At 43.6% G+C, this 18,455-nt stretch overlaps 1 protein-coding gene across 4 annotated transcripts in view; it reads right to left on the minus strand.

The window, feature by feature from the left end:
* Window positions 1–6,800, minus strand: part of LOC109680301 (transcription initiation factor TFIID subunit 4B) — a 110,742-nt gene extending 103,942 nt beyond the window's left edge. For all 4 annotated transcript variants that reach the window (XM_074070117.1, XM_074070115.1, XM_074070114.1 and 1 more), the window contains exon 1: window positions 6,079–6,800. In XM_074070117.1, coding sequence (XP_073926218.1) covers window positions 6,079–6,403 — 325 coding nt within the window. In that variant the 5' untranslated portion in view covers window positions 6,404–6,800. The remainder of the gene's footprint in view (window positions 1–6,078) is intronic.
* Between the last annotated feature and the right edge of the window lie 11,655 nt (window positions 6,801–18,455).

Raw genomic sequence — 18,455 nt, forward strand, 5'->3', positions numbered from 1 at the left:
CCTGGGAGAGCTGGTAGCAGTAGGAGGCGGAGGAGGTGGGGAAATGGTGAAGAAGGGTGAATATGGTGCAAATACTGTGTACAAATGTATGTAAATGGAAAAAAAGACCTGTTGAAACTATTCCAGGAAGGGGGGAGGGAGGGAGGGGGGGGAAGAGATGAATTCTAATACTATATACTTGATATATTATAAGAACTTTTGTAATTGCACAATGCATCCCCACATAGCACAACAATAAAAAAAGAAAACAAATACAAAACAGGAGCGGCAGAGTGGCTCAAGTGATAAGAGCACCTGTTTAGCATGCATAAGGTCCTGAGTACAAGCCCCAGTACCATTAAAAAATAGAAAAAAAAAAGACCCTGCCAAAAAAAGGATGAAGGAAGGAAGGTTGGTTGAAAGTAGTTAGAAAAAGCATCACACAACAGCAACCCTAAGAGAGCTGGAGAGGCAAACTAATAGCAAACAACAGACTTTAAATAAAACATGCTACAAGAAGAGCCAGGCATAGTGATACACATCTGTAATCCCAGCTACTTGGAAGGCAGAGATCAGGAGGATCATCATTCAAGGCCAGTGCAGACAAAAAAGTGAGACCCAACTCAGCCTAGGCTAGGCATTGTGGTTTACACCTTAAGACCAGATACACCTAAGGCATAAGTAGGTGGATAGTGGTCCAAGACTGGCCCTTGGCAAAACATGAGATACTTTCCAAAAAATAACTAATGCAAAAATGGTTGGGGGTGCTTCTCAATGGTGGAGCACTTGCATTGTAAGCACAGGTCATGAGTTCAAGCCCCAGTGCTACCAAAAAAAAAAAGTCATGACAAACACAAAGGGTGCTTTATAATGATAAAGGGTCCAATAAATCAGAAAGCTGTAACATTTTAAACATATGCACCAAACTACAAAACCTAAAATGTATAAAGCAAAAACTGATGGATGTGAAGGGAACCATAAATAATTTAAAAACAACACTTGTAGGCTTCAATATCCCACTTTCAATCAAGGACAGAACTAGACAGATCACAGCAGGGAACGTACCTCAGTGGACCATTTGCCTGTCATGGGCAAAGCCCTGGATTCAATCTCCACCCCATGAAATAAAACTAAAAAGGTCAACAAATAAATCGAAGCCCTAAAACACATTAGACCTACTACTCATCTATAGAATACTTCACCACCAATAACAGGATTCTTTTTAAGTGCAAACAGAACAACCAAGACAGAACATTTAAGTCTGACACAGGTGGCACACTCCAGTAATTCTAGCTATTGGGAGTCAGAGTTCAGGAGGATCATGGTTCAAAGCTAGACTCCCTACCTTGAAAATAACCAACACAAAAAAGGACTGGTGGAGTGGCTCAAGTCATAGAGCGTCTGCCTAGCAAGCAAGAAGCCCTCAGTTCAAACCTCAGTGTCACCACACCAAAAAAGACCACTTATAAACTTTAAAAGTATTTAAATCATTAAAAAGTATTGTCTGCAACTAGAGTGGAATGAAATTAAAAATCAGTAACAGAAAAACAAGTGGAGGAACGCACCAATGTGTGGCTATTAGACAGCACACTCCTACATAACCAACAGGAAAATGGAAAATACTTTGCGATGCGTGAAAATGAAGGCACTACCTAGCACATTTGTGGGATCCTGCTACCAGTGTTCACAGGAAAATTGATAGCTACAAATGTCTCCAATCAGTAACACCTTCCATCTTAAGGCAAGCAACATAAAAACCGAGCAGAAGAAATGATAAAGGTTACAGTAAAGGTAAATAAAATAAGGAACAGAAAGACAATTGAGAAAAAAATGGTGAAACCAAAAGTTGGTTCTTGGAAGACATCTACAAAACTGACAAACTTAGAATAACAACTAAGTAAAAAAGAAAAGTAGAATCCAAAACTACTAAAATAAGGAAGGAAAGAGGGGGCATTGGGCTAGGGATGTAGCTCAGTGGAGCACTTGCTTACCATTCAAAAGGCCTGGATTCAATTCCCAGAATTGAGGAAAACAATTTTTTAAAAAGAGGGACATTTCTGCTAGCCACACAGAAACAAGGAATCTAAGGAAAGTCTGATCAACTATAAGCCAATAAATTAGATAAATCAGGGGAAACAGGCAAATTCCTAGAAATACACAAGCTACTGAAACTGACTCATGAAGAAAGAGACAACCTGAATAGACAGTGAACAAATAGATATTGAATCAAAACAGTATCCTTAAGAAAAGCACAGGATCAGCCCAGCAATGGTGGCTCACGCCTGTAATCCCAGCTACTCAGGAGGCAGAGATCAGGAGGATCACGGTTCAAAGCCAGCCTAGGCAAATAGTTCACAAGACCCTATCTCAAAAAAACCCATCACAAAAAAGGCTGGTTGAGTGACTTAAGGTGTAGGCCCTGAGTTCAAACTCCAGTACTGCAAAAAAAAGAAAAAGAAAAGCCCAGGTTCCCATAGTTTCACTGGTCAAGTCTACCTAACACTTTAAGAAAAATTAAACCAGACACCAGTGGCTCATGCCTATAATCCTGTGGTTCAAGCCAGCCCAGGAAAATAGTTTGCAAAACCCAATCTCCAAAATAACCAGAGAAAAATGAACTGCAGGGTGACTCAAACGGACAATGCTTGCTTTGCAAGTGCAAAGTCCTGAGTCCAAACCCCAGTTCCCCAAAAAGCAGTAATAACAATAACAATGAAGAAAAATTAATGCTAATCCTTCACAAACTCTTTCCAAAAATCAACACAGACTATGCCCCAATTCATTCCATAGGTCAAGATGACCAACACCCCAAAAAGCCGAGGATATCACAAGAAAACTACAGCCCCTTATAAACATACATGCAAAAATTCTCAGGCAAGTACCAGCAACACTCTGGTTCCCTGTGGCCCATGTCTTTAATCCTAGCTTCTCAGGAAGCAGAAACAGAAGATCACAGTTCCAAGCCAGACAAGACAAATAGTTCACAAGATCTTACCCAGAAAAACCCACTGCAAAAAAGTACTGGCAGAGTGGTTCAAGTGGTGGAGCCTCTGCCTAGCAATGTATCAAAAGCATTATACATGAGGACCATGTGACATTTATCTCAAGAATGTAAGGTCCGTTTGGCATCTGAACATTGAATGAAACATCTTATCAATAGAAAAAGAAATGACAAAAGTCACATTACCATTAAACAAGTAGATAAAATAAGCAAAGGCTGGGAAAGTAGCTCTGTGGTAGATTGTTTATTTAGCATGCCCAAGTCCCTGAGTTCAAAAATAATGCAAAAATAATAAAAAAAGGAGAATGAAAAATACACTCAAAATATTTTGGGGAGCTGGGTGGCAGTGGCTCACGTCCGTAATCCTAGATACTAGGAAGGTTGAGATCAGCAGGATCAAGGTTGGAGGCCAGCCTGGACAAACAGTCCAGGAAAGCCGCCACCTCTGTGGGACTTAACAATCAAAAAGGGAAGGAAAAAAAAAAAGCATGCGACACTATAGTGATGACAATAGAGTGATCCTGCGTGTACATACTAGGACAACCTATAGAACTATGGACACTTTCTCCTGAGGGATAGGAAAAAATAATGCCTTTGACGTTAATCTGACTCCAGGCTTTCAAGTGGAAACAGTGCAGGGCTTTGGTGAGCACTGAAGAACAGCCTCTCATTTCACCAAGCCCAGCTGTGGACCTAAATTATCCCATTTGTAGCATACGTTTGGTAAAGCTAGAGTGGAAACAGACAACCACAACCTTGTCGAGGGACTGCATCAGGAATTTTACAAAGATGTGACTTAAACTACTTCACAAACTAGTACAGTACGACTGTCATCCAGAATGTATCAGTTTATGACCTAAAGGAAGTAATGTAATCTTTGCTCACCACTCTCTAGTGGTAGGCAAGGTGCAGAATATCAAAAGCAGGAAGGGCCACAGTTAGGCCTAAAATCCCATTATGTGAACAGAAAAGATTGAAGAGATTTCTAACACCTTTCATTTTCACAAGGTGCCAGTAGCTCACACCTATAATCCTAGCTACTCAGGAGGATCCAGGTTCAAAGCCAGCAAGAGCAAATAGTTTGCAAGACCCTATTTAGGGAAAAAAAATAATAAATCACAAAACAGGGCTGGTGGAGTGTGGTGAGTAGCTCAAGGTGTAGGCCAAGTTCAAGCCCCAATACTACAAAAAAAAAAAAAACTTTTCATTTCCTTACCATGCAACACCCCCCCCCTTTTTATTTCAGGCCCTGCTCCCCAGAAAAACCTGTAGTGCATATGTGTATTTTTAAAAAACAGTTTTAATCATTAAAAAAACCTCTGAAATAAAGAGAAATCAAATACCAGAGGTATTCCTTATCTTGGAAAATTAAGAACAAATATGTTCTTGAGTAATCAAATATTAATATCAGGATTCATAACCTAAAAGTTACTCACTGTTCAATTTCAGTCTTCGACTACGGATCTTCTGCCAGCATTAGTTCCCAAAGGAGCTCTGCTAAGCACCTTCCAACCACCTCTATAACAATTCTTAAGACAAAGGATCTCCTCTCTTTTGGAGGGTTTCTCTGTGATCAATGGTACAAAAAAATTTAATGTCATGCTACAAAAATGGGTAGCCTTGGCTTTAATTTGATATTTAACGCAGGCAAGTTTCTTTTGCTTTGTTGATGTATGAAATGAAAGTTTAGGCTCTGAAACTCTCTAAATCACCATTCAGCACTGATACTCAAGGAGGCATACTGCACACACTCAGGTGGTAAGCACTGTTGTACAAAGAGGAAATTAGTCCTAGACTCAAGTTCCCTCAGGCTCCAAGGAGTTGCCAGGCATTAGGCAAATTATTTACCCTTAGAAACCTCTTTCCTCATGTGCTACCTGCCTATTTTGCCCAATGAATAAGAGAATACAATATATTAAAAGTTCCTAGCATGGTAAGCCCTCAACAAGTGATTCTTTCCAATTTATCAGTGACAATTTTTCTATCTTAATTTTTTTTGGACTGTTTCAAACAAACTTCCATGATGAGATAGGAATTTATATTTTAACAAATCAGGGAGCAATTTCATTCAAACACACTCATAACAATGTAAAACATAAGCAGGATGACAATTTAGAAATGGTAAATACGACTCCCTTGCTGCATGCAGTCTAACAAGTTCAGGTACCTTGTGTACCATATAAATCTGAAACAAAGTTTCCTTCAATGTGGGAACATAATCTGACCATAATGTTCACAACCAAACACAATACTAGTTACAAACAGAAGCTCTCCGTCCTTTTGGTAGGGGATTCCAAAGAAATCTTTTCAATCAATGCTTCCACTTCTTTACTACCCAAATCAAGATTAGGAAAAGTCCCCCTGGCTTGGATTGTTTTTAGGCCTATCTGCAGGGAGAAGTTCTACTTTCTGCTCAGTAAAACTAATAGGAGACAAATTCCAAGAGACTTTCAGTTGAGCAAAGACAGAAGGTGAAACACTCTAATTTCACTCGATACATTATCACGAAGCAAACTCCATGTAAACCATGAAAAATGGCCCTCTGCAGTAATAGCCCCTAGGATGAAAAGCAGTCAGAAGACTCATTAAGGATGTGCTCACACATAGCTTCCAATGTAACCACGGGGCTCTGATGTATTTGTCAACCCTGGCACTTGGTTACTGTACAGGAATTCTTTCTGCTACTAGAAAACTGGAAACTTATTATAGCTTGGCAAAGACACTTTTTTTGCATGATAATCTAAGCGTGTGGGAATATCAACCGGCCCTTTCTCCTCTATGTCCCCTCCCTAGGAGCCAGTGTCTCAAGGGCCCTTCTGAACATGCTGCTCCACCTGTGCTGTCCCTTAAGGGAAACGATTACTTCCTTGAATATGAAAGCTTTAATGACACCAAAGGGTTCTATTAATCGTAAAGCCAAATTTCTGGCCCATGGTGGCTTCCAAGACGCTCACTGCAAAGTCAAAATTATGGAAGGTTCTCTTGGCTCGGACTTTTTATTTTACTTTATTTTAGAGCCACCAGCAAGAAGAGGCAACCCGGGGCTGCGACATTACACGTATCACCGCAGGCTGATGCTTGATGGAGGCTCAACATACCTGGAGGAAGCTGCACACTAGCCGGCAACTGGATGGTCGTGGTGTTCGGGGCTTTCACGGTGACAATCTGAGGAGCCGGCAGCCGCGGCCCGCCGCTCAGTTTAGGAAGGGCACTGACAGGAGCCACTTTGGTCACTAGCGTCCCCAGGGGGGACCGCAGGGGCTGGGACGCCACGGACTCCACCTGGGTCACGGCGCCCAGGGTCACCGAGGTGCTGTCCACCCGGACCGGCAGCGCCCCGGCTGGGGCCATGGCCTCGGTCCCCGGGGCGCCCATCACGGCGCTCGGGGCGGCGCCGGCCGGCTCCGAGAGGCCCGCGGGCATTCCCCGCGGTGTCAGCGGCAGCCGGAGCGCCGCCGTTCCGGGAGCAGAGGCCACGCGAGCTGTGGCGGGCGGCAGGCGGCTTCAGCGCGCTTCTGGCTCCACAGCATCGCTGGGGACCGGCGGAGAAGCCAGAGGAGGGCGCCGGCTGGGGGCAGGACCCGCGCGTCCCAGCCCTTCCTCCGCACCCGCCCGGCGCGCGCCGCTCCCACGTGCGCCGCTCAGCCCGGCCCGGGCGCCCTCAACGGTGTCACTTCGGTTCCCACCTCCGAGCCTCACCGCGCGGAGTCTCCCCCGCCAGAAAGGTCAAAAAGTACAGGCCCGCCGCGCCTCAAAGCCCCTCGCCGCGCCTCAAAGCCCCCCGCCGCACTCCTGACCTACTCCGCCACGCCAGCCATGTTTATATAGCCACGCGGAGAGCTCGCGCAGGCGCCCGTCCGCCCCGCCCCGGGCTTCCCCGGAGTCCCGCCCTCTGATTGGCCAGCGGGAGGAATCGCGCCCGTGACGTCACTCCGAGGGTATTAGAATCTTCCCAACACTGGCCAGCCTGCAGTGGCAGGCTGCTGAAAACGTGTCACGTGCAAGGAGCAACCTGCACCTGGAAACTGCTGCATCAGTCGTCCTCTCCTTGGTGTCCCCCTGGCCCCCACTTCTGTGTTTCGGAAAAAGCCTGAACTAGACTTTCCCAGGCTTCTGGTTTTCTAAGAGAAAATCTGGAGGATTGATTTGGGAAAAGGTGAAATTGGATCAGAACTCAATCATGCTTCTGCAGTCATTTTCTGTGGCTTCACTCAGAAGTCCCACTAAAATTAGCATTACCCTTGTCACTGTGAAAATAAGAGAGGGTATAATCTTATCTGTGAAGTGTGACTGTTTCCTTACCATTTTAGAGTTGAATTACCTAAAATCTAAAGTGGATTTTTTCTTCCTCCTTGCTGTTTGGTATGTCTCTCTTACCTAGAACTTATTTTAATTGTTTGTGTTGGCAATAATGGCGCTGATAGGTTTCAGTTCTTACTGTACCCTTAAGCTTCTGTTTCCCAGGGTCACGGTCCTGCCTCAAGTCTAGCTTGAATTCTTCTTCTGCCCCAACCTCCAATCAGCTCCTGGGAAATAGCTTCTACATCCTCCAATTCTAGCACTATGATCTTAAGTTCAATTAACTGAAATGTATTTGGAATATGGAAAAACCTGCCGCTTGGTGATCTAGTTTAAGAAGATGTCTTCATTTCTGACCACGGTCATAAGATTATATGTTTGTAGGAAATAACACTATACAAAAGGAGATTTTCCAAGTTTGCAAGTGTAATGTTGTAAATGTGTTGCCCCCAGTTCAAATGTTGAAATCTTAATGGCATTAATTATGAAAAGGCTTGCTAGAGATAATAGTGTGTACTTTTGTTTAAGGTGACTTTGCACATTTTTCTTTTACTTTTAAGTTTTTATTAGCATGAATTAATTGTCAAAGGGGTTTCATTGTGATATTTACAAACATGCATATAATGTACTTTCATCAAATTCCAGGTGGGTTCACTTGTGAATTCTCCCAATTCATATATAAGGAAGGTAGGATACTGAAGCAGGCTAGAATTAGGGAAAGTTCAGGACTCTTAGAAAATACATGACTTAATACTGTATTTCAGACTGAACATGACTTTCTCTGAGCCTCCTTTTCAATTGCAAATGTGTGTAGGTTATTCACGCCCTACCTCAGGGACAATTCAAACCACCTTCACCTGGCCAGGGCTCCACCCATCTCCTCCTCACTCATTAATATTGGTTGAGAATCACTAGGTTTTTCCCTTCCCATAGGTTAGTATAGATTTTAAAAGCACTTGGTAAAGAAAAAGCTCTCTCTGCTTCCAGTTTCCAGCTGGTATCACCAAGCTGCCTTTTGTAATTCCCTTCCATAACTTCTTTTTTCATCAGGATTTGAACTCAAGGCCTGCACCTTGAGCCACTCCACCAACCCTTTTTTGGGATTTTTTGTTTTGTTTTGTTTTGTTTTTTGAGAAAGGGTCTCGTAAAACTGTTTGCCCAGGCTTGCACTGATGCGATCCTCCTGATCTCTGCCTCATGACTAGCTAGGATTACAGGTATGAGCCACTTGTCCCTGGCTCCCCTGTGGAAATTTTTTTTGGGGGGAGGACAGTACTGGGGCTTGAACTCAGGAACTTCATCTTCAGCCATTCCACTAGCCCTATTTTTATTTTCTTTTATTTATTTTTTTGAGATAGGCTCTTGCAGAACTAGTTTTCCTGGGCTGGCTTTGAACAGTGATCCTCCTGATCTCTGCCTCCTGAGTAGCTAGGATTATAGCCAAGAGCTACTGGAGCCAGGCTCCCCTATACAATTTTAATAATCCATTATACCCACATGTCCTGTCATGTATTCTTCTACATGGGACACAAAAAATTTGGAAATTTTCTAATCATAGTTTGCACCATTGATGTTAACACTATGACTAACTGTGTTTTATCTGGCAATAAGATTCGTTGCACATTTACAAATCAGTTGAGCCTGAGGCAGTAATCAGGAACATCATGGTTGGAGGCAAGCCTGGGCAGTTCTTCAGACCCTATCTCAAAAATACACAACACAAGAAAGGGCTAGCATATTGGTTCACATGGTAGAGCACCTGCCTAACAACCTTGTGGTCCTGAGTTCAAACCTTAGTACCACCCCCACCCAAAATAAATCCTTCAATACAATTCACCATATTAAAAACTGGAAAGGAGCTAGGGGGATAAAAATCCATCCTCCATTCCTAATAAAAACCCTCAGCAAAGTAAAAATAAAACAGAACTTTCTTCATATTATAAAAGTCATTTCCAAAAAAATCAGAGAAACACCATGTATGATGGTGAAAACTAAATGCCCTTAGCCAAAGATTAACAACACAGCAGGAATATCATGAGTACCACTGTTACCCAATATTGGAGTAGAAATTCTTTGTGTCTTTAAAGTTTCCATTTTTTAAATATAATGCTCAATTAATTTGCTGGAAGTTTTTTTTTTTTTTGGTAGTGTTACTGGGATTTGAACTCAGGCCTCATACTTGCTATGCAGGTGCTCTACCTCTTGAGCCATCAATTAGCTTTTTATAGACTAAAATTTTCATATTATGGAATAAGTTCAAAATTTTGACTAACACTAGGCCAGAATTCATAATTTTACTGAAAACTTTATAGTTTTACATGGAGAAATATGGATAATTTCTTTTGGGTGTCATTTGTTTACAGTGAAAGGTAAGGATAGAGATTGACTTTTTTAAAAACTATATGCCCAATTGTTCTATCACAATGTGCTGAAAAGACTATCATTGCTCTACTTGCATTTGTCTACTTTGCATCTTTTAAAATACATGTGTAGCTATGTTTCTGAAGCTGTGGTGTCAATTGGTCTATCTTCATGCAATACCACATTTATTGTCGTGTAATTTTATACTGAGGCTACACAATAAGACTGTCCTTGCACTGGTACTCATGCCTATAATCCTAGCTACTTTGGTAAGCTGAGATCTGAGATCAGGAGGATTGTGGTTCAAGGTCAGCCTGTGCAAATAGTTCAAAATAACCAAGCAAAATGGTCTGAGGTGTGGCTCAAGTGGTAAGAGCCTACTTAGGAAGGGCGAAACCCTGAGTTCAAACCCCAGCCCAATTTTAAAAAAAAGAAAAACTACTTTTCAACCATTCTTTAGTTATTCTATGTGGTTTGTATTTCCACTTGAATTGCAGAAACTTTTTTTTCCAAGAAACCTTCTGAGATTCTGACTGGGATTGCATTTTGATCAATTTAGGAAGAATTGACATTGTAACAATATTAAGTATAAACCAATTCCAGATTGTTTCACTCGGATTCATATTTAAGAAATATCTGACACCAATATTTGAGGAAAATATAACAATTGCTTATCAATTCTTCCATAAAATTGAAAAAAAAGGAGATATCATTATGCTTTACTGCTATCCCAGGAACACTGTATATCTCTGCATTTATTTAGGTCTAATTACATTTCCTCAATAGTGTTTTGCAGTTTTTGATCTGGAAGCTTTCACAACTTTATCAGATCGATCTTTAAGTATTTTCTTTTTTTTTTCTATTGCAAGGGATATTGTTTTTTATTTAAATTTTGAATTATTCCCAATATGTAGAAATACAGCAGATTTTGTTTATTGATATAATATTGTGAGCTGGGCACCAATGACTCACGCCTGTAATCCGAGTTAGTTGGGAGGCTGAGATCAGGAGGATGGAGGTTTGATATCACCCTGGGCAAATAGTTCACAAAACCCCATCTCCAAAAAAAAGCAAAGTAAAATGGGAACTGGAGGTGTGGTTTAAGTGGTATACTACCTGCTTTGCAAGCATGAAGTCCTGAATTCAAACACCAATCCCACCAAAAAGCAAACAAAAACCCCCAAATATTACATTCTGCAACAAAGCTAAACTAATTTTTGTTTACTCTTTTACAGATTTTATCAAATGTGTTGCACTAATATTGTATGAAATACTTCCTAAAGATATATTTTATTTCCTTTTCTTCCCTTTTGGACTGTCTACAAACTCCAGTACAACACTAAATTAAGGCAGTGACAGTTGCTATCCTGGTCTTATTCTTAAAATTACACCAAAACTACTCAGTCTTTTATCATTACATACATTATAGTTTTTCATAGATGCCTTGGCCAGAATAGGGAATTTCTTTCATTTCTATTTTGTTGTGAGATTTTGCTTTCTTTTTTTATTCTTTTGTCTTTGGTGGAACGGGAGGTTGAACACAGAGGCTCATGCTTCCTAGGCAGAAGCTCTAACTTTTGAGACATTCCTTGAGCCCTGCTGTGAATTTTCAATGAAAGATGTTGGATTTCTCCAGTTCCATTCCTGTATCTATTGAGAACATAGGAGTTTTCTTTTATAGTTTTTAGTTTGTTCTAATCTGGTAATTGATTTCAATAAAAAGCCAGCCTTGTGTTCCTGAACAAACTAAATCTGATCATCTTTGGCAGTTTCTTGGAAACTTAAACAAATACATATATCTATAAATATCATATTTCCAATAACATACTTGTACCCACAGTATATATATATATGTGTGTGTAAGTGCATGTATCTGTATCCATAACACCACTAAATGTAAACACATTTAGTGGTACTAGAGTTTGAACTCAGAGCCTCATGCTTGCTAGGAAGGAGCTGTACTACTTGAGCCACTCCACAATGCGAGTCCTTTTTTGTGTTGAGTTTTTTGGAGACAGGTCTCTCCAACTATTTTCCTGAGCTATCCTTGAACTTTGATCATCCTCATCTCTGATTTCATAGCAGCTCAGATTACAGGCATGAACCACTGAATCCTAGCTCTGTTTGTTTCTAGATTGCTGATTTTTGAGTTTTTAAAAATATATTCTTGCCAGGCTCAAGATAATAACCACACAGGCCTTGTATGCACATATGAATAATAAAAGAAAAATGAAAAAAAAAAAAAAAAAAAAGAGCCAGAGGAGTGGCTCAAATGGTGGAGTACTTGCCTAGCAAACCTGAGGCCTTGAGATCAAACCCCAGTACCAGCAAAATAAACAAACAAAACAACATGATAATATTGTAAACTAATATTAAAGTTCTGCTTTCATAGTATTTAATTATTTAGTATTATTTAATGTTGAGAAGGATCCAGAAATAAAAGTTGGTGAAAAAAATCATTAGTAAGAGGAAAATCAAGAGGTATGGAGTCCTGGAAGCCCAAACATGAGTGAGTTTCAGATGAAGAAAGTAATGGGCTGTGTCAAATGGAGCAGCAGGGTAAGTCAAATGAGGACTACAGTCCCTAGAAGACACAACAACACAATGTGGAGGTCACTGGTCACCTTGATGAGAGATGTCCTATGGAAGGTGGACATGCCAGTGCAAGAAAGAATGAGAGGAAAACTTTCCAAGAACGTGAAGTTTTTTGGTTTTTTTTTTTTTTCAGTTTTATGACAGTAATGGAGTTTGAAATTAGGGCCTCACCCTTCCAGGCAGGCTCTCTACACTTGAGCCACACTGCCAGACCAAGACCATGAAGTTTTAATGCAAAATGGAGTAGAGAGATGAGGCAGCAGTGGGAGGGGAACAAGTCAAGCAAGAGATTTTCTTTAGGATAACAATATGCTTGTATGTTGCTGGCGGTGATCCAGTAAGAAGGGAAAATTACTGATAAAGGAATAAAGAAAGGAAATTTGTTGACGCCATGTCCTTTAAGGCAACAAGGAATGGAACCTGGTACACAAGAGGGAGGGCCAATCATCTATGGCAACAAAAGGGAAGGAGGAGTTGTTGGCCACAGGCATTGGTAGATGTGTGTCTGTGGTGATGGGAACTTGCCTAATTTTTCTTCTAATGGTTCTCCTCTCAAGTAGTTCATTTAATACTCTAGTATGCAATCAGAGAGATTTGTATTTAAAATACTCTGAAGCAGGAAGATTATAAGTATTATCATCATTATGGAGATTGCAGGAGCTCACATCTGTAATCCTAGCTACTCAGGAAGCGGAGATGAGAAAGATCAATGTCAGAAGCTGGCCAGGGCAAATAGTTCAAGATCCTATCTTGAAAATATCCAACACAAATATGGGGTGGTGAAGTGGGTCAAGTGGTAGGGACTAGGACACGATTCCCTAAGTTCAAACCCCAGTACTGCAACAACAATAACAAAAAATTAGAAAACAAACAATCCAATTAATAAAACAGAGCAAATTAGCTAAAAAAGAACAGGCTAAACACAGTTCAAGGGGGAAGAGGAAGGGAAGGGGAAAAATGGGATGCAGAAATGACCTGTACTTCCTTAGAACAGCAGGTCAACTAGAGGAAATCTTGAAGAGTACTGAGGTGGCTGGAGGCTGTTAGAATGAAGGGTGGTGGGGAGGGGCACAGACCTACTCATCAGGGATCAGAAGGCCCCATGGCGACTGTAGCTCATTCCTGGTTCAGTCCTCAAGAAGAACCCAGTAAGGAAAGGCTGTTGGGCCAAGAGCCACTCTGAGAGGAATAGTGTACCAAATGGTGCAGAAAACTGCTGGGAAGTAGGAGACTTGGGCTGTATCAAGTTGCAAGGGGTTACATACACTACCAGGATTAATAATCCTTGGGTGTTTGGAGGGGGGTGTCAAATAGGGTCTGTCTGGAGGACTGAATGGGGGATACCCAATAGATGATTTCGAAAATGAGCAAGTATGGCACCTGCTCACTTGCCAAGACACAACACCCCAACCTCCCTCCAGGACTCACTACCTCCCTATAGCCCAACCCAACCTACTGCCATGCCCCCCAACCCTCCCCCTCCTCCCCACGCCCTAACCTCTCTCCCTTTCTCGAGGGCTCCCTGAGGTGGATGGGGGTTGGGTTAGCAGCTGAACTGTACAGCTCCATTGCGACTCAGTCCATTCCTCCTGGCTCCAGGGAGCTTGCCCCGCCCCTTTTCTCCTTCTTCTTTCTCACCAACCAATGGGGTGAGAGACTTTCGACCACGCCCACATTCCATGGCCCTACTAATGCCCTGGATACGCCTCTTCGGGCTCACACCGCAGCCAGTTGCTGACCAAGGCAGTTCGTGCTCGTAGCTGAGGTCAATTGCGGTGATTTTAGGGATCGTGGACATGTGGCCCCCACACCTTCCCCGTCCCAGTCCTGATGTGACAAAAGAAATAAAGCAGAGAAAGCTGGCTGCGGCCAAGAAAATGCTTAGGGAATTCCAACAAAGGAACGGTCTTGGTGTTCCCTTAGGCCCAACGAGAAAACAAAGGAAAAAAAGGTCGTGATCATGACACAGCCGCCTCTGGGGGTGGTAACCCAGCCGAGGATGCACCCCAAGACCGCGCTCCCGCACCAACACCTTCGGGTGACACTGGCTTGCCTGCCAGTGTCCCTTCCCCTGACGCCACTATTAGCAGCGAGGCGTCAAATGAGAAGGCTGGTGGGCTCGATTTCGTCCACGAGGCCCAGGCACTACCACACATCAGGAGGCCGGCTGAACCCGAGAAAGCAGAGGAGGGCCCGCAGGAGGAGGCGCAGGAGCTGGAAGAGCTGCGCAGGCAGCTGCAGCTGCACCGGCACACCATCGAGACTCTGCAGACTGAAAAGTCATCCTTGCAAGCAGCTCTGGCCCACATGGAGCAGGACGCCCGGCAGAGAGCCGGAGAGACCCAGGCTCTTGCCAGCCGCCTCCAGGCCGCCCAGCAGCGTGTGCGAGAGCTCGAGCTGACTGTGTGTGCGGCTTCCACCCAGAACCGACAGCTGGACAGGTGCAACAAAGAGCTGCGGAAGCAGCAAGCGGCCCTGCAACAGCAACTCGATTACGTGGAAGAACGCAACGAGGACCTGACCCAGCAGAAAGCCCACGTGGAGGAGAGGCTTGGGGTGGCACACCTGGACGGAGCGGCTATGCGGCGGGAAATACAAGAATTGCACCACAAGGTGCAGGTGTTGGACCAGCAGCTGCTGCAGGTCTCCAGTGGGGCTGAGGCCTCCGACAGTAGCCCGGCCAAGGAGGAGCCGGCTGAGCTCCAGACCCAAGTGGGGACACTGACCGAGCTCCTGCAAAAGCTGGAGACAGAGAAAGACAAAAACAACACTCTGAGAAGAGAGAGCCTCCTGTGGGAAGGGAAGTTGCAGAAAGTTTTGGAGGAGCTGAACATCCACAAGGAGCACAGCAGGCGCCAGGTGTCCCAGCTGGAGAGCGAGCTGGCTGAGCTCAGGAGCCAGCTGCTGGAGCCACCACCACCACAGCCCCCAGCAGGGCCTTCCGAGGAGGAAGGGAGGCTGCAGGAGGAGGCCCGGCGCCTGCAGAGGCAGCTGGAGCGCGTGGAGGAACACCTGCAGGCCCAGATGCACGACAATGAGACCCTCCGTCTGCTCAACCAGGAGCAGGAGGAGCGGCTGCTGTCGCTGCAGCTCAGGGCAGAGGTCTGGAGCCAGCAGGCTGAAGACCACAGGAAGATCTTAGAAACTGTGGAAAACGACCGAACCACAGCCAGCCGCGCGCTCCAGCAGAACCGCCAGCTGAAGGAGCAGCTGGCCGAGCTGCAGGACGCGTTCATCACACGCACCAAGGAGAACGCGGAGCTCACCTGCGCCCTGCAGTCTGCACAGCATCTCAACACCCAGCTGTCTACGCAGGTGGGCCAGCTGCAGAGCTGCTTCCTGCGGGTCACCCAGGAGAAGCAGGAATTCGGGGAGCACTTTCAGCAGATACAACAGCGCTATGGCCACCTGTCCCGAGCCATGGAAACTGTGGCACAGGCCTTTGCCCTGTTCCAACACGAGAAGGTAGTGATGAAGGCACAGTGGGGTGAGCCTCACTAAGGAGGTGGAGCCCACACGAGGACAGGCTGGGACCGCTTGCCCCCTGGAGCTTGAGATCCAGAAGCCAGAGCAGCAGTAAGGCCTGGGCAGCCCGTGCTTCCCCTTCTACCAGGATCATGAGGAGGGGAGGAGGGTCATCCTTATCTAAAACAGAGCCCAATCCTGGAAAAGTGGGGTTAGGTCTCTGCCCTACCCCAGTCCCTGTCACCCTCCCTGCCACCCTGTCCCTGCCACTCCTTCACAGGCACCCTTTCAGATTTACAAGAACAATGTCAACACCCCTGTTTTAACAGGGTGCAATAACAGTCGCAGACCCCTTTCCATCTGGGTGACGACTAGTATTTTTAAGCTTCTGCTCCTATCTTCTTTGGGGCAGGACTGGCCAGGCACCATTCCCAGGGGCCTCCAGGCAGTCCTGGCTAGCCATAGGCCAGGAGAGTACAGAGTCCACATGCAGCTTCATGTGTATGTGGGTTTCAACACAGAACTGGAAAGTTTCGAACTAGTTTATGTTATAGGAACATTTTGTAGTTTTAAAATTCAGCCTTTACTTTCTGCTGTTATTTCTTTCATATATAGACAGACACATTCACTCACACTCTCACCATGTACACAGATACATGCTTACACACATGCACAATCACAGGTCCACACTCACACACACAGGCATTCACACATGCATCACATAATTATTCCTTAAAAGTATCTTTGTTGCTGTTCTCAGTTGCAAACGTGAATATACTTTTTCTTTTTTCTGGTCTAACACAGATATTGTTAGTTTAGGTATAGTTTTAAATTTCAATGTTTTCTGCTGTTATTTTGTTGATATATGGACAGACACACAAAACCACTCGCAAGCACACAGTCTGACACGTGCACATGCTCTCACACATGTGCACACACATTTCTCATGCTTGTTCTTTAAAGAAAAGGATCTTTATTGCTGTTCTCTTTTGCAAATATGAGAATATTTGTTTCTATTCTAGACCAGATATTGTTAGCTTAGGCACAGCTTCCTTTAACTTCCATATTAAGTGTCCAAAAGTTATTGGTTTGAAAAAGTTACTTCAAACCTTAAATCAGCAAAAACGATAAAATGGACATGAACATAAAGGTCACTATAGTCTAGCAGATTAGGCCTCAGATACACAGACATTTCCTACCCCACATGTTCAAATGAATCTGGCGATATCATTAGTTTATTAAAGTTCTTTGTTTCAATGAATTTTCTTTGTTCCTGTTGTGTTTGTATAACGTATGTGAAGGTAGTTATGAGTTTGTTAGGCCAATCCTAAGTACGATGTTTGTGTACATACATTTGAAGAACTAGCCAAATTCTCAGCAATCCTTTGGTTCTGATTTTATACACATCATATATTTCAGGAGTATCTTCTCTCTCAGAATATGTAACTCTCAGCCATAAACAAATGAGAAATGAGTGAGATTTAAAATTTAAAATAATTACAAGATGCTATATTCTGTGAACGCAGCTATAGACATAGACATTGAACATCCCAATTATTCCAACTACAGCTAGCCACACCTGTGAGTGGACTCACAGGAGACTGTAACCAACAACAATAACACAAGAATAGCCAATAATAATAGCACAAAATTCACCTACCAGGTGCCATGACTACTGTTGTCAACTTGACTAGGTCACCGAGTGCTCAGATAAGTGGTTAACATTACTCTAGATCTGTCCGTGAGTGTTTCGGAATGAGATTAACGTCTGAGTGAGGAGACTGACTAAAGCATACTGCCCTCACCTGTGGGAGCCTTTGGGGCACACACAGCACCGGTGTTTCGCACCTGTAATCCTAGCTAGTCAGCAGGCAGAGATCAGAAGGATAGGAGTTTGAAGCCAGCCTGGGCAAATAGTTCACAAGACCCTATCTCAAAAATACTCAACATTAAAAAAAAAAGCCTGACAGAGTGGGTCAACTGGCAGAGCACCTGAGTAGACGCATGAGGTCCTGAGTTCAACATTCCTGCCAAAAGAAAAACAGCAAAACACAAGTTGTGTAGAGCTGTGTTCTGCCCGTAAGCCACTTCCTCTCTTGAGGCAAGAGGACCACAGCTAGGAAGCAGTGAGGCCTTCGGTATGGTGTGAAAGATTTCCATGGCTCATGCCGTGGTCAAGGAGAGGACACAGGGAGAGCTGCTTCAGGGCCTCAGCACCAGAGCACAGCACAGCAGCACTGCCACATCTCGGTGCTAAAAGCTTGATGAGAAAAATGGGATGTACCATAGTCTGCATCCTCCCCAGATTTTCTGCATGCATTTCAATTCCCCACTCCAGTGAGCCTTGAGAGCTCCAATGGTGATGGGTATGTTGTCTGCCTCGAGACAGTGGGCCATAGAGATTTGAGTTCATTTCAAAAAATAAAAAAACATGGGACATTGTTTGGCACTTGAGCATTGCATCAGGAATTCATATTGGTTGCAAATATTAGTTTTTTGGTTTTTCATAAAAATTTCAAAAATGACAGGGGAGAGAAGATAGTAGAAGGGAGCTTGGGCATGATTACTGTATGTCGTAGGCATCTACGGGCATATTACAGTGAATCTCATTAACTTGCACAATGATATGTGTTTATAATTATAATGAACATTTTTTTAAATTAAAAAGGCATTTGTAAAAATCTCAAAAAATTGTAAACTCATTTGGAAATTACTTTAGCTAGGTGCCTGTTATCCTAGCTAATCAGGAGGCAGA

The sequence above is a fragment of the Castor canadensis genome, chromosome 4 (genome assembly GCF_047511655.1).
Source record: "Castor canadensis chromosome 4, mCasCan1.hap1v2, whole genome shotgun sequence".
Classification (NCBI taxonomy): domain Eukaryota; kingdom Metazoa; phylum Chordata; class Mammalia; order Rodentia; family Castoridae; genus Castor; species Castor canadensis.